General features: G+C 44.9%; 1 protein-coding gene across 2 annotated transcripts in view; it reads left to right on the plus strand.

Annotated features, from left to right (window-relative positions):
• LOC117347206 (alanyl-tRNA editing protein Aarsd1-B-like) overlaps positions 1–23,975 on the plus strand; it is a 70,760-nt gene that overhangs the window by 4,544 nt on the left and 42,241 nt on the right. Inside the window, exons 2-7 of one of the 2 annotated variants that reach the window (XM_033917803.1) lie at positions 3,532–3,645; positions 4,188–4,254; positions 5,452–5,550; positions 13,143–13,232; positions 14,682–14,744; positions 19,296–19,716. In XM_033917803.1, the coding sequence (XP_033773694.1) occupies positions 3,532–3,645; positions 4,188–4,254; positions 5,452–5,550; positions 13,143–13,232; positions 14,682–14,744; positions 19,296–19,307 (445 nt within the window). In that variant the 3' untranslated portion in view covers positions 19,308–19,716. Of the gene's footprint in view, positions 1–3,531; positions 3,646–4,187; positions 4,255–5,451; positions 5,551–13,142; positions 13,233–14,681; positions 14,745–19,295; positions 19,717–23,975 lie in introns of those variants that run through there. The other variant, XM_033917804.1, reaches the window with a different exon arrangement.

The raw sequence follows: 23,975 nt of genomic DNA on the forward strand, positions 1-23,975 counted from the left end.
GGACCATAGATATTAATAATGGTTAGTGTGCGACCCTGTAGTGTTCCCCGTACCGCCAGACACCTCCCTTCCCCGTCCCTGTATTCCTGTTCAACCTGCAGACCCAGTCCCTTACGTGCCAAAATAGCCAATCCCCCTGCCCTTTTGGATGCTCCCTCTCCCTGGTGGGTCCAGATCATGTCAAACTGCGGCCGCCGAAGCAATGACGTATCTCGGGGCCTTAGGTGTGTCTCTTGAAGAAGACAGATATCCCATTTCATACGACCCAGTTCCCGAAAAACGATACTCCTTTTGCCTGGGCTATTTAGCCCATTTACATTCCAAGATCCTATAGTCAGCCCAGGGGGTAATCCCGGTGATCTCCCATCCCCCAGAGCCCGTCGTCTGCCGAATCCCTTACCAACATCTCCTCCCCTCCCCCCTCCCCCCCTCCGATTAGCTGATTCCCCAAGTTTTGAATCAGCCATGATAAGAAGTGAGTCAAACTGAAAAGGCCCATAAAGACACATCCCGTAATGCTTACCCTCATTACCCCCCCTTCCATTCACACACTTATTCGCAAGAAGTCACTTATAACATATTTCCCCCTATCTACTATAAGTCCAAAGAACCAACATTTTCTGTAAAATTCCACCACCCTGAACAGCATAATCTGTGAATGCCAGAAACATCCACTCTATTTTCTAATACCAACAGTAAAGTCCCATTCCCTACTAATGTGGGAATATTCTTGAATTAGCCAGTGTAGTCCAGACTGGATCTCCCTATCCCGTAGCAGACGTGGAAGGCAAGTTTTCCTCGGCCCCGCGTAGTTTGTCGCTTGATGTTGTCTCCTGTTCCAGGCCACCCTGACTCCTGGGAGAGATATCCGGAGGCATCCGACATCCAAGTTCTTTCAATGCCATCCAAGCATCGAGGACATTATCCACCTTTCTATGAGTCCCATTTATAGTAAAATGCAAGCCAAAGGGGAAAAGCCACCTATATCTATACCCTTCAGCTCGCAACAATTGGGTGATTTCTTTGAAAGATCTTCGCTTCTGTAATGTAGTCAGAGCTAGGTCCTGGTATACCCCAACTTTCAGCCCCTGCCACACAAACTCCGGGCGACGTCTGGCAGCTTGCAACACCTTTTCTTTCAGCTGGAAATCACCAAAGCAGGCAATTATATCTCGGTTACCAGGACCCCTCAATTGGCCCAGACTTCTATGTGCCCTCTGCAAATCAATCACCGGTGGATCTATATGGCCCTCATCTGCAAGCAAGGCTATACAAAATTCAGAGACCACTTCCCTAGCATCTTTAAAGCGTTCCAGGTCAGGCACCCCTTTGAAACGCAGGTTATTTCTCCTGGAGCGGTTCTCCAGATCCTCAACCTGTTTCTTCAAGTCCTCCATATGTGCTACAGTAGTATCCATGGTGGCTGTTCGTTCCTTCTCCACCACTTCCACGTGGCTCAACCTTTCCTCTGCAACCTGGACTCTGCCACTCAGATCACTTACTTCTGCTCGAAGCTCCCCCAGCGCAGCTTTGACATCGGTTCTCAGACCCACCATTTCTGCTTTGAGGTCTCTGAACCACAATTCCATCTTCCCTTCCATACAGCTATCAGACGGTAGTGTTCCGGTCTGCAAGGGCGCTGGTGGTTCTGGCGCGTTCGGCTCCGCCATCTTGGATGCCGCTATCGGGGAGCTGGGAGCTTGCGAGCGAGTTTTCACCGACTTAACACTGGTGAAGTGAAATTTCTCCAGCCGCCTCCGACTCGCCATGCAATCCGCCGTCGGTATCCTCCGTGGGTGATGTTCGCTACTTCGCGATAAGCAAATTTATTTTTGAACGCCGCGAGCCCCGTCAGAGCTCTGAGTTTAAGCGGCCATCTTCCGTGGTGACGTCACTCCTCTCCCAGAACTTGGCCAATTCTTATGAAATTTAGTGCATTGTATCCTGGATGAAGTTGATGTAAAATGTTGTAAATATTTCCCACACACCACAACACTACCTTGTGAAAATGAATTGTGAACTGAATAAAAACACATCAAAATGTTTTATGGCATATGAGTATCTTGCAGAAAAAAGTAAAGTCAAAAAGTAATGTTTCAATTAAGCAGATGTTCGAGGTGTGCTCTCTTTGCACGAAGGCACGCCCTTAGCCTTGGCCGCCACTGATCTGTGGACTTGTCAATGACGCACTGCTTCAGCTCAGCCCAAACAGAGATGAGGCACTGTTTAAAGTCTTTGACGTCAGATATCGCTGTCTGGCAGATGCGTTCCTATATCAGGTCCCAGATCTGGTAGTCAGCTGGATTTAGGTCAGGTGAATTTGCAGGCCAGAGGTCTGGACCAATGAAATCTGGGGTCTCCCAATGTAGCAGTTCAATGGTGCTCTTTGCCCTATGTGCTGGGGCATTGTCCTCTTGGAAGATAAAGTAGTCTCCCAACATGTGACGGATCACTGACAACATAACATAAGAACCTAAGAATAGCCTTACTGGGTCAGACCAATGGTTCATCAAGCCCAGTAGCCCATCTAGCTAGATACTTGGGACCTGGGTTGGCCACTGTTGGAAACAGGATACTGGGCTTGATGGACCTTCGGTCTGTCCCAGTACAGCAATTCTTATGTTCTTGTGTGAGCCAAGTATAGGACAATCAGGCCATTGTGACATCACTGATAAAGTTGGCTCTTAGGCATTGGTGGAATGAGGCATTATGACATCACAATCTCAGCTCTGGAATGTTGCTACTCTTTGGGTTTGTCCCACGTACTGTGACCTGGGTTGGGCCACTGTTGGAAACAGGATACTGGGCTTGATGGACCTTCGGTCTGTCCCAGTACGGCAGTTCTTATGTTCTTAGAACATTCAAATAATATTGATATAGTTTGGTGTTAGCATAATGCCAACAAAATAGCTAATAAGCATGCATTAGAACATAGATATGATGCTGATGCTTTTCTACAGTATAACTCACAATGCAGCCGAGGGGCTAAGTGTAGATGTATAGATGGGGACAAGATGGGCAGTGCGGAGTCTAATTTATTACTTGCATCTAGGTAGTACAACCACACAGGGTGTAAGGTAAGCTGGAACACCATAACTGAACCATCTATTGGCTTCCCTTGCTGAAGTAATTGAAATGAAGTAGGTGCACTTGGGGGCATGTCACACAGGGCACATCTGTTGTTTGCTATGCTCCTGTAACTAGGACATTGTTTTGTCTCTTACTTCTTTCATAGGCTCACCCGTAGGTTCCCTTCCAGGGACAGCAATATACTTGTACTGATATAATCCACCTCACTTGTGAACTGTGTAATCAGGACAGTTGCTGGACAAAACAGTGCCTCCCTGTACAAGGGCTGCTTTCAGTATCCCCCCCCTTCCCTATCAATCTTGCATGCTTGCAGACTGACAAAAAAAATGCAGCATGGGGCCCTCTTGGCTAATCAGTCTTTTTCTGTCTTGGTCTTAAGTGTAATTAAAAAAAATTTTTAGCACTGATTCCTAGTTGACCTATATATTTTTTCTTTTTAAGACAACCTGCAAAAACCCTCTGGTATGATCGTCCGAAATACGTCTTCCTGGAGTTTTGTGTGGAAGACAGCAAGGATGTTAAAGTAGACATTGAAAAGGAGAAAATTATATTTAGGTATGTCAGTGCCTTTCAATCTGGTAGCAGATTGGACAACACTCTCCTCCTTCAGGAAGACAAGACTAAGGGGTGATCTCAATCAGTTTCATTGGTTTCAGCTGAACTTCAGCACATGGCTACTAGGGTCTGGCGTAGCACATGGCACAGCATGAGCTCTAATTCCCTCCTTCCTCCCTTGAATAGCAAGAGCACCTCTCCTGGACCCACCTGTAGGCCTTCCCAGACCTACTGTATATCCTTTGGTGGCCTAGGGGCTAGTTGGGGCAGGAGTTATCTCAGCTTCTCCTGCCCGTGTCCTCTCCTCTGTCATGACCTCTAGCGCTAGAGAACCCAGTGTAACGTTTCAGTTCCAGCCGAACAAAGCCAAACATGAATTTCAGACCAGTTTTGGCACTGAAGCCTAAACCAAAACTGTAATTCGGTTGGCCTCTACAGAAGACGATCTCAAATATCAGGATATGCACCTGAGGGTGAACAGCAGATGTTTCTTTATCTGTGTGTTTTCCTGCTTATATTGGTGTTTGTGTTTTTGAGGACAGGTGCATGAATGCTGATGGAGATGAAATATACAATGAGATCCAGTTGTATAACACAATTCATCCAAATGTAAGTACTGAGGTGGGATCTCTTCATTGGTTGGTCTTCCTGGGATTGGGACTTGTATACCACTCAGTTTGGCAACATAGTCACTGTTGCCTTATGTGGCAGGGGGACTTGGCTTTTCCACAATTACTTGCATTTCATGGCACATGCATGGTACAATAACACTCGGTTCTTCTGCTAAGCCACTACGTGAGGGAGTCAATAGGATGCTACCACTCTCCCCCTACTAGATATTCCCTCATAATACTAGAACCACTGTAACATAGGTAGCTCCTCCTTATGGGATGTGACATGGGAAGGAGGAGTCAGGGAAGCAGCTACCAGGAAGCATAAGAGGCAGGGCCAGAACTAATTTACAGAGGCCCAGAGGGAGAAGGAGGAAGAAGTGGCCTTAACTACAACCACTAGATATTCTGCTTGGCTGAGGCAAGCTGAATCTTTTCTTGTTGAATATTTGGGAACCTGACTCTTAGATTTGGCTAAGGCCAGACTTTGTTACCTGGCCAAAGGAAGACAGATATAAGACTGTGTGTGGGACATGGCAGTTACAAGCCACAGTCCCTTTCTTGGTAGGGTTACCATATTTTTTTTAAAAAAAGGAAACCCTGGACACATAACCCCACCCTGTTCTGCCTCCAGCCCCACCCAATTCCACCTCTTGCCCCCATCCTGTTCCACCCTCCAGCCCCACCCCCAGAAAGTTTCCTTTCTTTGTGACAAGCTCCAGACACATATGGAGGGCCTGGAGCATGCGCAGATGCATGTGACATCATCCGTACATGCTAAGAGGCCCTCCAGATAAGGCCGGAGCTTGTAGGGACTTTCCAAAACACGGACAAAGGAAAGGAAGTTTATGAATAAGACTCAGTAAGGTCTCAAGAAACAGAAAAGTTGAGGATTAGCCTATGGTTTCAGGGTTTTCTGCATGTGCTCTTTAGGCTTTCTATTGTCATTTTGTTTGTAGAACATCCCATAGCCCTGATAAATCTTTTGGGAGGAGGCCTGAGGGGAGAAATAATGTGATTCGTGGAAATTGAACCACTCAGATTCAGTCTAGATGAGCAAGGAATTGAAGGAGAAAGGATGCAGAGTTTGACCTGCATACATCCATTTCTTTGATCTATCATAAATTGCAAACCAAATGGTTAGTGTATGGAACACTGCTTCATCTACTCTGAGATTTAATTTCTTTTTCTACAGGACTCCAGAGAGAAACGATCAGATAGATCTATCACCTGCTTCTTGAGAAAGCTGAGAGAGAAGAGAGCCTGGCCACGTCTCACCAAAGAGAACAACAAGGTGAGGTGGGATAGTAGCAGGTATCGCTCGTCCCTGAGGAGGTTTGCTCACCAATTTTGTAGAGACTTTTTATTGCTTGCTAGCAAGACAAACTATCGTCTACCTCAGGTGTGTCAACCATGTGGTCCATGGGAAAGTTTTTGTAACCTGCATTGTAGTATCTAATGCACGTTCTAAATGTAGTATCTAGGGCCCAATATTCAGCTGGTGGCGATCAGCATTTGCCGACCACTGCTGGTGTAAAATACAAAAATTGAACGCTGGGCCCTTTCCAGGTATAGGGAGAAGGCTAAGAACATAAGAACATAAGAAGTTGCCTCCGCTGAGTCAGACCAGAGGTCCATCGCGCCCAGCGGTCCGCTCCCGCAGCGGCCCATCAGGCCCATTGCCTGAGCAGTGATCCTTGACTATTTCTATAACCTATCTCTACTCCTATCCCTATAACCTAACCTCAACCCTTATCTGTACCCCTCAATTCCTTTGTCCTCTAGGAACCTATCCAAACCTTCTTTGAAGCCCTGTAACTTGTTCCGGCCTATCACAGCCTCTTGAAGCACGTTCCATGTATCCACCACCCTCTGGGTGAAAAAGTACTTTCTAGCGTTTGTTTTAAACCTGTCCCCTTTCAATTTCTCCGAGTGCCCCCTTGTACTCGTGTTTCCCCATAATCTGAAAAATCTGTCCCTGTCCACTTTTTCTATGCCCTTCAGGATCTTGAAGGTTTCTATCATGTCTCCTCTAAGTCTCCGCTTCTCTAGGGAGAATAGCCCCAGCTTTTTTAGCCTGTCAGTATATGAGAGGTTTTCTGCCCTTAACCAGCTATGAAGGACTGCATAAAGATAGAACTATGTTTTTCCTTAATGTACTATTTTTGTAACAGTTAAAAAAGCAGACCCGCTCCAAAGGCACTGCACCGAAGGAGCATACCAAAAGGGCAGGTCAAGCCCCTTTGTGTGCCCCCTTCGGGCGTAATTTAATCTGATTAATTTTTATTAAGAACATAAGAATTGCCGCTGTTGGGTCAGACCAGTGGTCCATCGTGCCCAGCAGTCCGCTCACACAGCGGCCCCCAGGTCAAAGACCAGTGCTCTAAATGAGTCCAGCCTCACCTGCGTACATTCCAGTTTAGCAGGAACTTGTCCAACTTTGTCTTGAATCCCTGGAGGGTGTTTTCCCCTATGACAGACTCCGGAAGAGCGTTCCAGTTTTCCACCACTCTCTGGGTGAAGAAGAATTTCCTTACGTTTGTACAGAATCTATCCCCTTTTAACTTTAGAGAGTGCCCTCTCGTTCTCCCTACCTTGGAGAGGGTGAACTACTTGTCTTTATCTGCCAAGTCTATTCCCACTGTTTATTTATGGTGTTTAGATCTGTACCATAATGAATAGTATGCAAATGTATATTCTTGTTCTACTACTGAGTAGAGTAAAAAATAGTTTGGTGGCATTTACTACCTCTATTAACATCTTTAAGTAATCCATCAAATGTAAATATATACTATCAGGGTAATGTTATAATGTATTAAACAATACATGAGCCTAATATGATTGTAGTGCTTATAAATAATTGTAAGAAAGATTATCGTAAGAAAGAATACTTAATTTGAAATATTCATAAGAGATGTGTTGAACCACTGCTACCAAACCAAATTAAGGTACATTAAATTGTTCCTGTACCAAGTTTCAAGTTTATTTAAAATTTGATTTCTCGCCTAATCATGTATTCAAGGCGATGTACAATTCCAAAATAATTTAAAACAATGTACAAAGAGACAATGCAAATACCGTATACAGAACTTACGGGACAAACAGAACCATTAAGGAAGGCAATATTTGATAGAAAATGAGACAATTATGGAAAATTACACAAGGAGGGGTTTTATTTATTTATTAGCGTTTCATATACCGCTAAATTAGCCTATAACGTATCACTCTATTGGTAACAAAGCTAAGTTAATTAGAGATTAGTTAATTGATCATCAGCCAGGTTTTGTATTTTTAACAGAAACATGGTTAAAATCTGACCAAGACCCGATATTGAACGATATATGTCCCTTGGGTTATAAATTCCTCTCTATGATCTTGGAAGAATCGTTTTGTTCAGTCTTTAGAAATATTGGCATGTGAGGTTCAAGATCCCCCCTTAGTAGGACAATTAACATGCAACCTTTTTTATTGTCCACTAGGAAAATGATTAAGTGCTACAGACAATTTTTATGATTTTATTGTGAAACATACTTTGGAACTCATCCTCTCACTTATTAGTGGGAGACATTAACTTGCATTTAGAACAATTAGATGAGCCTAGACCTTGAAGGTTTATTACATCATTTTAATATTTTATCACCAACTTCACAACAAACACACACGTAAAAGGCCATCAACATTTGTTTGGGTATTTTAATAATCTTGGTGACCTATCCAGTGGCGTACCTAGGGGGGGGCGGGGGGGGGGGGGCGGGCCGCCCCGGGTACCAGCCCTAAGGGGGTGTTCCCGGCCTTGCCGTTCAGTCCCCCGCCACCCCCGAAGGACCGCTCGCCCCCCTGGCCTCCCCGCACCACCTATGAACAGCCGCAGCAGGATCGCGAAGTCAGCGTCAGCATCCCTGCGCTGCTTCCTACGACGCGATCCCGCCCCTCCTCTGACGTCAGAGGAGGGGCGGGACCGTGGCGCAGGAAGCAGCAGGGATCGCTGACGCTGACTTCGCGATCCTGCTGCGGCTGTTCATAGGTGGTGCGGGGAGGCCAGGGGGGCGAGCGGTCCTTCGGGGGTGGCGGGGGACTGAACGGCAAGGCCGGGAACACCCCCTTAGGGCTGGTACCCGACGCTGACTTCGCGATCCTGCTGCGGCTGTTCATAGGTGGTGCGGGGAGGCCAGGGGGGCGAGCGGTCCTTCGGGGTGGGTCGGGGCATCAGGCCTTCAGGGTGGGGCGGGCGGGCAGGCAAGCAGGCTTTCAAGGGGGAGGGGGTGACAGGCAGGCAGGCAGGCCTTCAAGGGGGGACAGGCCTTCGGGGGGGGGGGTGCAGACATTCAAGGGGTGCAGGCCTTCAAGGGGGGCAGGCAGGCCTTCAGGGGGGTGCAGACCTTCGGGGGGGGGGTGTAGGCCTTTGGGGGGGTGCAGACCTTCAAGGGGGTGCAGGCCTTCAAGGGGGGAAAGGCAGGCAGGCCTTCAAGGGGGGGACAGGCCTACAAGGGGGGGGGACAGGCCTACAAGGGGGGGGACAGGCCTACAAGGGGGGGGGACAGGCCTTCAAGGGGGGGTGCAGGCCTTCAAGGGGGGTGCAGGCCTTCAAGGGGGAGACAGGCCTTCAAGGGGGGGAAAGGCAGGCAGGCAGGCCTTAAAGGGGGGACAGGCCTACAAGGGGGGTGGGACAGGCCTTCAAGGGGGGGACAGGCCTTCGGGGGGGGTGCAGACCTTCAAGGGAGTGCAGGCCTTCGGGGGGGGGGGGTGCAGTCCTTCAGGGGTGGGGTTTAGGCCTTCAGAGGGGGACAGGCCTTCGGGTGGGAGGTAAAGTCCTTCGGGGGGTGCAGGTCTTCAGGGGTGGGGTGTAGCCCTTCGGAGGGGGGACAGACCTTCGGGGGGGGGGGGGTCCTGGTGTAAAAGTACACAGAGGGGGAGAGGGAAGGGGGGGTTCAAAGATACATGCATATGCCAGACTTTGGGGGTTAGAAATAATGGGTCTAAAAACAGAGGAGTGGGAGAGAGATGGTGCATAATGGGATTTAGGGAGGGAAGGAACAGAAAGGGAGAGAACTTGGAAACAGGGGATGGTGTGGAGGGGGGATAGAGATACTGGATAGGAGGATAGTTGGGAACAGAAAGGGAGAGATGGTGGATCCTGGGGTGGTGGGGAGTTGAGAAAAGGTGAATCTGTGGATGGAGACAAAAAAAAGGAAAGATGCCAGATCTCCGGGAGAGGGAAGGGAAACGGAAGGGGAGAACAGAGATGGCAGACGGATGGTTAGCACGGAGAAAGGAGACCCTGGCAAGCAAGACAACAAGAGCCTGGGACCAACAAGATTTGAATATTGATCAGAGAACAAAAGGTAGAAAAAATAATTTTATTTTCTGTTTTGTGATTACAATATGTTAGATTTGAAAAGTGTACATGAGACAGCTTGAAATGGGAACTTTTCTATTTTTGTGAATGGCAAGGCTGAGTTCAGTTAAAATATATGCTTTATAAGAAAATATAATAATGTGTTTTATAAAGTTTATAAGCATTGCTGGCATACTCGGTGAGGTGTTCCTAGTGTTGGTGGTGGTGGTAGCATGTCAGTGTGTTGAGAGGAAGAGGTAGTCTGGGAAATTCTGCTGAGCAAACTCTGGGCCCATTTCCACCCCCAGTTAGTCCACTCCACTCAACTGGTTCACACACTGAGTGGGTCTTTGGGTGTTATTTCTGGGTAGTTGTTTTAGAATCTCTTCCAGTGGTTTGTCAGTATCTCCTTCTGGTCCAAGGAAGGAAACTTTGTCAACCTTAGCATTGACCTTCAGAATATGTTTGTAACAGCGCTGCTTGTGTGGCATTAGGCTATGTAGTGATCGAAAGAAAAAAACAGACCTTTGCACATTTTTGCACTATATGGTGGGTGTATGAGGAGATTCATTTCCTGCACAGTTAAGTCCATTTTTTCTACTGAATAATAGTATAGGTACAATGAAAGTAAATAGCAAAAATGTTTGAGTAGATAATTAAGGAAATCTTTTTCATATTGCTTGCTTATGGACTGGGAAAAAAGACTGTTCAAGCAAATGTCTCCAGAACTGCTTTAATGGAAAAATGTGATTTTTTTTTTTTTAAGTACTTTGTGAAATTTATTGTTGTTGTGAAATTTATTGTTATACTTTGTTTAAACTTAAAAAGCGGTGTCATTAACAGTGAATCTAATCGAAAAATCGATTCAACAGGGTGAATCGGATCGAATGAAATATTTTTCTCTGAATCGGGCAGCACTATTGGCTACCATGAGAATGGGCTACTGGGCATGATGGACCATTGGTGTGACCCAGTTAGGCTATTCTTATGTTATGTTCTCATCTGTAGGGGCCTTTGTTTTCACTTCTTATTTTAATGTATTTTTTTCCTGGGAACTTATCAGTGTTTTTTTATAATGGGAACAAAAATGGAAGAGAATTAATGTGTGTGGAATGGGGGGGGGTAACTAATTTCTTCAGCTAAATAATTCAATCCACTTCAAACAGACATAGGAGAACTCACGCACCATTCACACACCCTCCAACCAAAAACGTCAAAAGAAAAAAACTGTTCGACAACCTCCTAGCCATTCGAGCTGCAACACTTGACCCCCAACTCTACAACCTATTGACCTCGACCACAAACTACAAAACCTTAAAAAAAGAAATAAAAACCCTTCTATTAAAAAAACACATAAAACCAAACTAACATAATCAGAACTGTCCCAAGCATCACCTGCAACTACTCCATATGTACTTCTGATGTCATGACAATTCAGACATAATTTATGTTATGTTATGTTTGGAATAATGGTTACATAAATGAGGTTCAATAAAAGAAAATTTTCTGTGGGAGCATTTGTTGGAACTTCTGTTATCCTGATTTCTTCTATCTGTGGGCTTTCTTTAGCTAACCTACTTATCGGGGGCTTTCCACTTCTGCAGCTGCCCTTTGCGCGGTCCACTTTGCGCTTGCACTCTCTGGGGAGGGGGGGTTGGGTCTGGGCTTGGTGGGGTAGGTGTGTCTGGTAGTTTTGTCTGGGTGGTGGCTGGGTGTTTCTTGGGTGCTTGTTGTGCGGATTGGTGTGTCTGGTGAGCGGTCTGGGTGTTGTTGCTTGTGGGGGTTTTTTTCATTATAAAATATGGCTGAGGGTCTAGTCCGGCTTATTATTCTTGTGGGTTCTGGGGTGGGATTTGTTTGCTTGCCCCAAGTTTTGGCCTTTTGTTGTGTATTGCTATGCCTCTCATTGGCAATTTTCTCTTGGGAGAGGCTTGTTCATGCTTGTTGTTGCTGTTACTCTCATTCTGTGTTCTTTTTGATAATGTATAAGTTTCTGTACAGACCATGGTTGCTTGTCTGGACCTTTTGCCATTCTCAATAAAAATACTTTGGAAAAAAAAAAAAAAAAAAAAAAGAAAATTTTCACTGCCTGTTTCTATTCTGACCATTTATTCCATTTCATGGTTATTGCAAAAAAAAAAAAAAAAAAAATTTTACATGAGGGGGGGGGGGGGGGGTGTCAAAAAATGATGGGCCCCGGGTGCCACATACCCTAGGTACGCCACTGGACCTATCATTTTCTATTCCAGATTGGTCATAACCGTTTTGGTCAGACCAGTATATGGCATTTTTGTAATTTATTGGACCCAACAAAACTATCATAAAGTTATACCATAGATTACATCTAAAAAATACAGTTATAAGAGGAGTAAGATAGATCATACATTGGAGTGAAATGAAGAATATTATCCCTGAATCTCAAGAAGAACATATTAATGGTTTAAGTAATTGAACGGTAATTGTGTAGGGGGCGGGGGGAGGGCAGTGTTCCCAGTCTTTCACCAGTTCAATTGGGCCTGAAGCACCAGTGAAGAGGTAAGGGGGGCAATGCCCCCCCTCTTTCACCAGTCCAATTGGGGCTTAAGCATCAGTGGGGGGAGCAAGTCTCCTTTGATATGCCCCCCTCTTTCACCACGATATTTGTCTGATGGAACATCAGCTTCAGCAAAGTAAGTGCTTGCCAGCGATGAAACAGCTGCACTCAACTGGCCACACTGAAATGACCATGCTGAATTGTTCTAGACCAGTGGTTCCCAACCCTGTCCTGGAGGACCACCAGGCCAATCGGGTTTTCAGGCTAGCCCTAATGAATATGCATGTGAGAGATTTGCATATAATGGAAGTGGCAGGCATGCAAATCTGCTCCGTGCATATTCATTAGGGCTATCCTGAAAACCCGATTGGCCTGATGGTCCTCCAGGACAGGGTTGGGAACCACTGCTCTAGACCCCCCTGGAACACCCCAAAATAGCTGGTTTCAGCTTGAGCACTAACCGGGTATTTTCAGAGGCACTACGTGATTAAGGGGGAAATTTATCAAGGGGTGCTAACCAATTTATTGTGTGCTAAATCCTCATTTAGCATGTGGTAATCATTAGCGCACGCTACGTTGGTTCGTGCCTTTTGATGAATTCCCCCCTAAGTGCCACTGAAAATGCCTGGTTAGCCCCAGACAGGCAATTAAGCAGCCATGAGCCTCTCCTGGCTGTTTAAATCATTTTAAATATTGGGCCCCTGTTTTTTTTCTTATAATATAAATTTGGTTCTTAAGTAACCGTAATGGGGAGAATAGCGAGGACAAATATTTTACTGTGGTCCATCAATGAATGCAAAGCTGCTTTAGCTGCCCATCATTAGACATGAGTTTGGCATACCTGGTCTACCTTACATGAATAGTCATCTTATCCATTTTTAAAAATGGAAGAAAGCTTAGCAAGAACATTTATTGACAAGGTTAAAAAAAAAAAAAGTCAGATATTTTCTTTGCCTTTAAATATGCCTGCCTTCTACCTCTGCCTCTGAGCATATTCCCCTTTTGTGTGCTTTCTCAGCCAGCATGGTTATTTGTGGATTTTGACAACTGGAGAGACTGGGAAGGCGAGGAAGAGAGTGAAATGGCCCAGGTGCAACATTATGCAGACGTAAGTGACAGGCCACACACCTAAATATCACCTGCCGAAACAAGTGTATTTCATATGGGTGCAGTAGGCCTGGATTTCTTTCAGGACTCTTGTCAGTACATGATTGGAGTGTGATGTAGGATCAACCAAACATGCAGTGCCAGACCTGATTTTGCCCCATTGCATACCTGGAGTTGTAGTTCCTATTATCTAAGGGAATAAAATGGGACAATCAGAACTTCAAATCATAGCTAGAGAATGACACGGGGACAAATTTTTTCGGCTCTCTCTGACATCACTTCTGGGTCCTGCGCCTAGAAAGTGACATCAGAGGGAGAGCCGACACAACGCGGGCAGTAAGTTTGTGATGCTGCTTGCGCTGGGAAAATGAAAGAGGTATGGGGGAAGGGAAGGGGGGAGCACACACAAAGCAGGGGAGGTTGGGAAGGAGCGGATGGGGGGAGGCAGGAGGGGGGCGCTTCTGTCCTGGGTGCCACTCACCCTCGCTATCCAACTGGATGAGTTAGTGTACTTTAGTTTTTAATTAATTCTTCCTTCTCCTATGTTTTCAGCTATGTATTCTAGTCGTAATTATATGTGAACTGAGTCAACTGGATAATACATAACTAGACTAGATTGTAAGCTCTTTCAAGCAGGAACGGTCTCTCGTGTTTTGTATAGCACTGCATATGCCTGGTAGCGCTATAGAAATGATAAACAGTAGTAACAACTTCTTGAAGAGAAAAGAGGAGAATAAGCTATTTTGTTATAACAGGGAAGCAGGGTAGTACAGTGGTGCCTCACACAACGAACGCCTCGCACAGCGAACGCTGCACACAACGAACTTCATGTCTTGATTCACACAACGAACTTCGTTTCACACAACGAACTTCATTTCACACAACGAAGTCGCCCGAGCTGCCGATGTATTGCATCCTTCCGCGCAGGCACTGCACTTAACTGCCCTCTCTCACTGTATACAGTCGTCCTTTTAAGATAAACTCAATATTTTTTATATATCATGAAGCAGGAAGGTGATTTCTGTTGAAATGAAACGGGAAATAATTAGAAGGAGTGAATGTGGGGTAAAACAGTGTGACCTCGTCAAAGAGTTTGGCCTCAGCAAGACCACCATTTTCACCATTTTGACAAATTTATCTTTTTTTATGTCATCTTAGCATATTTTATGCTGCAGAACAAATTATTTTTTTTAACATGTATTGTTATGGGAAAACGCGTTTCACATAACGAACTTTTCGCATAACAAACTTGCTCCTGGAACGAATTAAGTTCGTTGTGTGAGGCACCACTGTACTAAAGCAGAGGGTTGGATACACATCGTTGCAACAGTAAATCAAGTTCTCATGATTTTTCTAGACCTGGGCATCAGGGCAGAGCCCCTCAGTGTTGCAGGTACAGTCTTGAGTCCATTTCCTCTTCTCACTGCTTCTCATTTTCTATTAATTGCAGATGATCCAGAAAGTGAGTGAGAGAGGCCCCCCTCCTGCAATGGATGATCTGGATGACGGGGATGTATGTACTACCTAAGATACTACACTTAATCAATTCAATGTCGGCGCCTAGGCTTCTAGTAGGATTGCCACTACATGTCATAAGGAACAGCCTAAGCCAGGCCTGCTTTTACCTTATTGTTTGTATGGGCTTGTAGTTCTGATTGTCCCTTGAATTTCCCTAGAAAATCAGAACTACAGTACAAGTCCATAAAGCAAGACCAGAACTGTTTCTAATGACATTAAGGGCTAGATGCACTAAAGTCAGCGATTGTCGCTAAACCGCTGTTACCGACCCGATGCACAAAATGGCCTACCTCGTGTTTTACCCCTCGATCGCCCATTTTCCGATCCGGCCATGCAAATTAGCTAAATCCCCATGCAAAGTAGCTTAGTGATTGATTCACTAATGTTGCTTGGCTATTCCAAATGGGGTTATAGTGATCATAAAAACTGATTTGCCTAGGCCCATTTCTCTTCTTTTATCAATGGCACAGATATTTTGCGTGTGTTACACACACAAAATATCTCTCCTATATGAAAAAAGTCCCCCACCACTGATGATGGCCCTCCCCAAAGACCCCCAACAAATGTGGCCCGCCGAGCCAAACAGGTCCAAACCCAAAACAAATGGCAGGAGGGACCGGATGCCCTCCCTAACCCCCAAACATCTCCCATACCTTTTTAAAACATTGGAAGCAGGAAGCCTGCTCTCAGGCCCCTGTCTAAATGCCTTCCCGGTGCATCATGTGATGCATGGGGAGGGGCCAAAGACTCTGACTGACTCAGATGTCTATGGCCCCACCCCTTGGAAGGGGCCTTAGGCACCTCCCTCTATATCCAGGATACTGAGGAAAGAGCCTAAAACCCTTGGGAGAGGCCTTAGGCATCTGAACCAATCAGGGCCTTTGGTCCCTCCCCGTGTATCACATGATGCACCGGTGACAGGAATACCAGTCCATGCAAATCATTTGCATGTAAACTTGATAGTGCATTGATCGCTGCTGGAGAATGAGCCAGAGAACTGGCCAACAGTGATCGAGTCAGTATCTTTAGTGCATCTAGCCCTAAGTCAGATAGCAACCCTAGTAGAGGAGGTGCATTCAGGTCTTATGCATAGTTATTGTGGATATTGAAGTAACGCTGCTTAGTTTACCTCATTGGAATGACTACAAGATGGCATTGTATTTTCCAAAACAGACAATATTTTTATTGTTAGTATAATGGCTTACAAAATTATAGCAGCAAAGACATAGCAGAAAGAAATATATATTGTCAGTTCAGAATATGCAATGGAGTGTAACACTTACACTCATATGCCGAGCAGGGGGCTAGCACATCCTCCAGCATAAGCAGGTAAAACTCTCTGGCTCTACCTGTGATGCATGTTTCTTTTATACAGATAAATTCTTTCTTTGTTTCAAAAGGCCCATCCCCGAACTCTGGTCATATGACTCCCTATTGATACAAAAAATGTATACCTAACTTTCCCCCCCCCCCCCCCCAGTCCATGCCTCTCTCACTTCCCCCCCCACGAGAGGAGCCCAAGCAGTCCAGAAACAGAGGGCACTTCGTGAACTTCTTTTTACATGTCTGGAATCCTTATCACCTTGCTGAGGCTGATTTGTTTGTTTTACAACACTGTATATCTTCAGGATGCAGAAAGTTGAAACAAAGATGCAAGGGTGACATTCCAGCATTCTGGCCGTGCCTGAATCCCATGGCTTGCTTTAGAGACAGGCACCAGGCACCAGGCCCCCACATCCCTACTCCCCCTTCATCCTTCAGGGGTTGTTACTTGTTATGGGTGTTTTATGACTTTTCAGGGTGCCTTGCATATGTTAAGTACTCTTGCATATGTCATACAGCACTTATAACAGCTCAGCACAAATGAACAATAGCCACCGAACCTTGGAGAAGTATCCTCCTAAGGGAGACAAGAACTAGGCCAGCAGGGTTAGCATTTCAAAAGGATACATGCGTTCATAGATAGCAAAGTACATGCTGTTCCATCTGGTTAGCTTGTAAAGGAAGGCTGTTTTAGACTGTGGGAAAATATGTGTTAAAATGGATGTAGTGTCCAGCATACGCAAAGTAGTCCAGTATGTCCACAAGGTAGTCCAGTATGTCCAGGTTATCCATCTCAATATCCTGAAAATTGTAAGTTGGGAGCAGGAGGGGTGCTCAGTCCCTCTTGCTCCAGGCCTCCTCTGATGGCGAATACGGGCCTTAGGCCCCACCCCAGTACATCATGTGATGCACAGGGAGGGGCCTAAGGCCCTGATTGGGAGGGTCCTGAGCGAATCAGGGACTTCCTTAGGGAGGAGTCTAAGGAAGGCCCTGATTGGCCATTGTATGTGCTATTATATTGATATTATCATCATTTTGTGAACCATCCAGAATAAACAAATATGTTTGCTGGTGTTTACAGCTAAATCTATAAATGGACTTGAAAATAATTTTGCAGGATTGGGGGACAGTTTGGCTATAAAGGAATACACTAACAAACATGGTATTTACCCCAGCCATTTTCTGGTAGCAGTCATATATAATATGTGCTTAACAATTTCATTCTTAGCCTACCTGTAGGAACTAGTCTACTACTACTTATCACTTATATAGTGCTGAAAGGTGTACACAGCACTATACATATTGATATTTAATAGATGGTCCTTGCTCAGAAGAGCTTACAATTTAATTTGGACAGACATGACATATATGAAGAAAGGCTAAATAAATTGACATATATGAAGAAAGGCTAAATAAATTGCAGCTGTACTCACTTGAGGAACGAAGAGAGAGGGGGGACATGATTGAGACGTTCAAGTATGTTACGGGCCGTATCGAGGTGGAAAATGAATCTTCTGTCCTATAGGTCCCTCGACCACCAGAGGGCATCCGCTGAAAATCAGGGGATGGAAGTTTCATGGTGATTCCAGAAAATACTTCTTCACAGAAAGGGTGGTTGATCATTGGAACAGTCTACCTCTGCAGGTGATTAAAGCCAGCAGCGTGTCAGATTTTAAGAGAAAAAGGGATATTCACGTGGGATCTCTAAGGGAGTAAAGTCAGGGGGGTGGGTCATTAGAGTGGGCAGACTTGATGGGCTATGGCCCTTTTCTGCCGTCATATTCTATGTTTCTATAGGTTGCAGAACCCAAGGAGTTGAAAGCACTCTAAGAGGTGGGCTTTTAACTGGAGCTTGAATGGAGTCTGCCGTAGGGATTTGGGCAGCTTGCTCAAAGCACACAGCGCAGCAAGATAGAAGGGAAAGTCTGGAGTTGGCGGAGGAAGACAAGGGCACTGACAGGAGGGACTTACCGGCTGAGAGGAGTTCGCAGGGGAGGGGGGAGCATAGGGGGAGATAAGTGAAGAGAGATAGTGAGGGGCAGCCAAGTGCATTTATAGGTTAGAGGAGTTTGAATTGTATTCGGAAGTGGATGGGAAGCCATTGAAGTGACTTTAACCCTTTCAGGACCATAAGGATCGTAGGCCAATTTTTGTGGTTTTGACGACATTTTTATGGTAAAAAGGGCTTGCAGATGCCAAAAAATTGATTTTTTTTGTGAAATATCATTATTTTTTTTTTTTTAAATCGCACTTCTGGCTTATGGACAGTGTGGCAAGTGAATCTTCTCGTCAATCTGGCAACGACGCTAATGAATGAATGTCGGAACCAGTTTGTTTACATAAAGGCAGTATCATATGGAATCCGTACATATCAAATTTAGAACTGTAGACTATCCCAATCAAAATTTATAGGATTTTAAAGTTATGGGACAAATATGTCCCTTGGTCCTGAAAGGGTTAAGAGAGGGGTAACGTGAGAATAGCAGCTCTCAAGGAATGAGTCATGCAGCCAAATTCTGGATGGATTGGAGGGGAGCGAGATGTCTAAGCGGAAGGCCTGAGTAGCGAGTTACAGTAGTTAAGCATGAGGTGATGAGGGCATGGATAAGGGTTTTGGTAGTGTACTCGGAGAGGAAGTGTCAGATAGAGGAAGAACCAGTAGGTTTTAGTGATATGGCCCGCAAAGAAGAGAGGTATCAAAGATGACCCCAAGATTGCAAGAAGACAGGGAAGATGAGAGTGTTGTTCAGAGACAGAGCATGGCGAGGTGGGTTTAGGCGGGAAGATGTGCAGCTCCATTTTAGCCATATTCAGTTTTAGATGGCGGTGAGGCATCCAGGCAGCAATGGCCGAGACTCTGGTCTGGGTTTCAGTAGAGATCTCTAGTGCTGAGAGGTAGATCTGGAAGTCCTCAGACTAGAGGTGATATTGGAAGCCGGGGGAGATCAGTGCTCCGAGTGAGCAAGTGTAAATTGAAAATTGGTTCCAGGACAGAGCCTTAAGGTCAAGAAGCTGCAGATTGATCTTTATTTCTACATACTAAAATGGGCCTAACAGAGCAGCCACATGCTATCCTGTAAAAAATTTTTTTTTAGGAAAGAGGGACAATGACTTGTTGCTAAGATAAGACTTTATTAGCAATTAATTGTACAGTCTCTCTCAACGAACATTGGAATAATCTGCATTTCTGAGTGAAAACTGGTATTTGATTCTCTCTTTTCAGGATGAATTATGAAAGAAATTAATGTGGGTACAAAGAGCTGTATGTGTCTGACAGAATAAATGGATCCAGTGGCAGATCATTAGAGCTGCAAGAAAAGCCATCGCAACACACGACTAACTTTAGCACCTGGTTTTAAGCATACAATGCCCATCTGTCTTCACAAAGAAGTTAACTCTGCAATGATGAGTGACCAGTGTTCCTTCTACATTCACATCTGTTCACCATCACAGCCAGAATATACATGTAGTAGCACAGGCAATGAGATGCATTCAAAGAGTTAGTATGCATGGATGATGTGAATAATCTCGTACTCATGGACAGAAAATGGCTGCGTGAAACGTTTGGGACTGACGCTGCGCTACTGTACGTGGAACTTTGCTATTGATGGATTTAAAGTGTTTGTTATCGCATTGTCCCAAAACTGTGCACCTGGATTGCTGTATCTTACTTGCCAACTTCCTGCACAGAGGGAGTTGTGGCTCATAGCGTGAAACTCGAAAAAAGGCAAAGCAAGCTATTCTTAAGAAAACCACCTGGGCAACTTCTCTTTGAAATATGGATGAGCTCTGTGCACTGGAGGCATCCATGTTATTTGTGCAGGTAGCTAACATTAGTCTGTGAAAATTCCATGTATGCCTGCCTCTTTCCTCCATTAATCTAAACACCCCCTTCCCAACCCTTAACAAAGAATGGCCCCTTTTCAACCCCGCTAAAATTTCAAGCGCTACTGCAGTCTACACATACTTTTCAGCAAGGCAGAGGGGAGAAATTTTCAAATGTAGAAATTGACCTGAGTTAGTGGATTTCTAACTTACTTCATGTGATGTAGTCAGTGGCAAAGTGAGGATGAGTGCTGCCCCTTCTTGTCCTCCCCCTTGTCACACACATGTGCCCCTTACCCTCTTTAACTTCCCCGGTGCGAGCATCACCAACTTGCTGCCTGCGCCAGTGACGTCACTTCCTAAGCACGGGACCTGGAAGTGATGTCAGAGGAAGAGCTGAAGCTGGCGTGAGCGGGTTGGAGTTGCTGCTCATGCCAGCGAAGAGCTAGAACAGGGGTAGGGAACTCCAGTCCTCGAGAGCTGTATTCCAGTCGGGTTTTTCAGGATTTCCCCAATGAATATGCATGAGATCTATTTGCATGCACTGCTTTCAATGCATATTCATTGGGGAAATCCTGAAAACCCGACTGGAATACGGCTCTCAAGGACCGGAGTTCCCTAACCCTGAGCTAGAAGTACAGTGGGTGAAGGTGCGCACGTGATGGGGAAAGGAGCACAGGGGGGTGGAAGAAGAGGAGGTGCAGAGAGGAAGAGGGGTGCCGGCATCCCCACTAAGATGGCACCTGGTGCGGACTGCACACCCCCCTTACTACAATATTGGATGTAGTTTATTTGTATGCCATTTGCTTTTCTGGCTTAAAAAAACGGATTATTCATAGCCACTTTTGGATTAGAACTTACTTAACCATAACAGGTGGAAAATGGCCACTTTTTAAGCAGGGATCCTCTAGGCCAGTGGATCCCAACCCTGTCCTGGAGGATCTCCAGGCCAATCAGGTTTTTAGGCTAGCCCTAATGAATATGCATGGAGCAGATTTGTATGCCTGTCATGTTTATTATATGCAAATCTCTCTCATGCATATTCATTAGGGCTAGCCTGAAAACCCGATTGGCCTGGTGGTCCTCCAGAACAGGGTTGGGAACCACTGCTCTAGGCTGCATCTTCCCAGCAGTCAATTGAATGTATATCAGAGTTGTTCTTAAGCAAGTTCTAATTAAACCCTTCTACTGCATATTTGTAAAGCTTATTATACGAATCCTTTTAACTCCAGTTAACACTCCTGATGAGTGAAGAGATTTTAGCTTGCAGATAGTTCTGCAAATTAAGGCCCCAATTCTATAAAAGATAGCTATAGTTAGGCGCCTAGCCAATCAAGGCACGTGGAGGGGCATAATCAAAAGAAACATCTAAGTCCATTTTGGGCCTTAGTCGTAAGTCACACGGGAAAAGGTCCATTTTCGAAAAATACATCCAACATATTTTTTTTTCTCGAAAATAGTCCAACTGTACTTCCTGCCGTCTGATCATCCAGACGGTATAAAGATAGATACCCCATTTTCGTCCAAAAATTTGTCCAAGTCACAAACGCCTAGAAAAAGACCGTTTGGCCGCGGGAGGGGCCAGAAAATTGTTGGACTGGACACCCAGACATGGCACCAGAGTAGTGGGGTACCTTACAGGGCAATGCTGTGAACGTCACAAAAAGGGTCTCACATAAACATCTCACTACAGCTCCCTTATAGGTCATGGTCAGCCCCCCAAAACACCCCCAGAATCTACTAGACCCACCTACCGTCCCAATAGCCCTTATGGCTTCAGGAGCCACTAGGGGGGTTTGTGGGGGTGCATATTTTTCACCATGAATGCAGTGATTAGAGTAGCTTATGGGCCTGGATCATCCTCTCTTAGGTTCACTAACCCACTCCTAAGAACACTTAAGCCACCTCTGGGCAGCTCTACTTGGCTATCATATGCCAGGCTGCCAGGTGTTGATGTTCTGGAGGCAGATATGTAAAGTTGTTATTACGATTTTTATGGGGGTGGGGGGTCAGTGATCATTGGGGCAGTGTGTGTGGGTCTGTACTTTGTGTCTGTAGTGGTTATCTGGTCACTTTGTATACTTTCTTAGACCTGGTTTTAGATAGCCTAAGTCACAACGTCCAGGTTCTGTCTAGGCAGTGTTGTAAAACTTTTGGTTATACGAAGGTACGAAAGTCTAGGACGGCCCACATCCTGCCCAAATCCCGCCCTCAACATTCCTCCTGACATGCCCCTTTTAGCTCTGGTCATTCAGCAGCACTGTGAAGGCCCAGGTCATTTTTAAATACATCTAAAACCCGGTTAGATTATTGGCACTTGGACAACCTGCTCACTGATTATGTACCGATTTAGGCCGGTTTTTAGATATATTTCCATTTCGATTATGAGCCCCCTACTTTTTAAATTGGTATTGCTAATTGAAAGTGCCATTAAAAACCAATTAAAAAGTTTAACTAGATAGTAGGTGCCTTGTCACCTCAATGTAGGTGTCCACAGAGACGCTGGCATATTTGGACTGCTAATATGAATGGCACCGTCATCCTCTTTGAAGCCTTTATGCGGAGTCCCACAGGGATCACCTTTATCACCTATTCTTTTCAACACCTACATGTCCTTTGAAACTTTTCAATTTATCCCCCTGCGAAACACTATTTACATATGCAGACGACATCTTTGTTCTCGAACCTCACTAACCTTGTTGGGAATATAAGAGATTGTATAATGAAACTTCAGTCTTGGGCCCTTATTGTACAAATGAAACTGAACGAGTCCAAAACCACTTTGGCTTAGCCCAAAATTAAGAGCAGCTACCTTTGTTCATTGTGTTGCCTTCAGGATCCTCACTGCAGGTTGAATTCTCAAGTGAAGTTTTGGGTGTCATTATAGATTCAACACTTTCATTTAACGACCATCTTAATTCTCTGGTAAAAAAAATGTGTTGAGGAAAGTGAGATCCAGTTTCCATCATCAACACTTTGCTGTCCTTGTTCAATCATCCTTTTGAGGCTGGATTATTGTAATTCGGTCTATTTAAGCTTGTCCAAGAAAAGCTTTCAAAAACTTCAACTGATCCAGAATACTGCTGCTAGGCTGATCTTTGCAAAAAGTAAATTTGATCACATCTCTCCACTCCTGCAAAAATCTCATTGGCTTCCAATAATTTCCAGGGTTTATTTTAACATTTAATATCTTACATGGCATCTTCCCTCCTGTAATTCCCTTGTCTTGGAACGCTGCAAGATCTGATATTACCTGATCTACTCAGAAATTCAAATTGTCTTTTCCTACGCCAAAAGGCGTTATTTACATTGGCATATTAGGGAAGTCTCTACTTTTTAAAATTACTGAGTTTTGGAATAATCTTCCTGTTCAACTACACAATCTGGGCTCTTTCCAATCATTTCAAAAACATCTGAAAACTTGCTATTTTCAAAGTTGTAAATTCCACCCCTCTCCATACTATTCTAAAACCATATTGTATCTGTTCTCCTTTCTAATTTCTTGTAAACTGTGGCGAGCTCCACTGTTATAGAGAAGATGCGGTATATAAGCCTAAGGTTTAGTTTAGTTTAAGAAAGTGTGGGATCTCTTAGAAAGAGGAAGAGATAACGGTTTCTGATGGGCCATATGGCCTTTATCTGCCATCATGCTTCTATGGAGTTTGGGCATGTATTTAGTTAGATATCAGTGTTTCTCAATTTGGTCCTGGAGAACCCCCTTGCCAGTCAGGTTTTTAGAATATCCACAATGAATATGCATAAACTTGATTTGCAGGTACTGCCTCCACTATGTGCCCATTTCTTTCATGCATACTCATTGTGGATATCCTGTAAACCTGACTGGCAAGGGGGTACTCCAGGACAGAGTGACTGATTTTAAGCGAGGAGAGAGATGATGGGATAAGGGAAGCAGACTGATGAAAAATAAAAGACAGGATAAACAACACGGGGTAACACAACTGTATGTTGGGCAGGGATGGTTGCTTGTTTTGTATTTAATTAAGTAGCATAAAGAGTTCCATAAAGAGCTCAATTTATTAAGCTTCTTTTCCATCACTCACAAAATAGGAAAACAGCT

This window comes from Geotrypetes seraphini, chromosome 13 (genome assembly GCF_902459505.1).
Source record: "Geotrypetes seraphini chromosome 13, aGeoSer1.1, whole genome shotgun sequence".
NCBI lineage: Eukaryota > Metazoa > Chordata > Amphibia > Gymnophiona > Dermophiidae > Geotrypetes > Geotrypetes seraphini.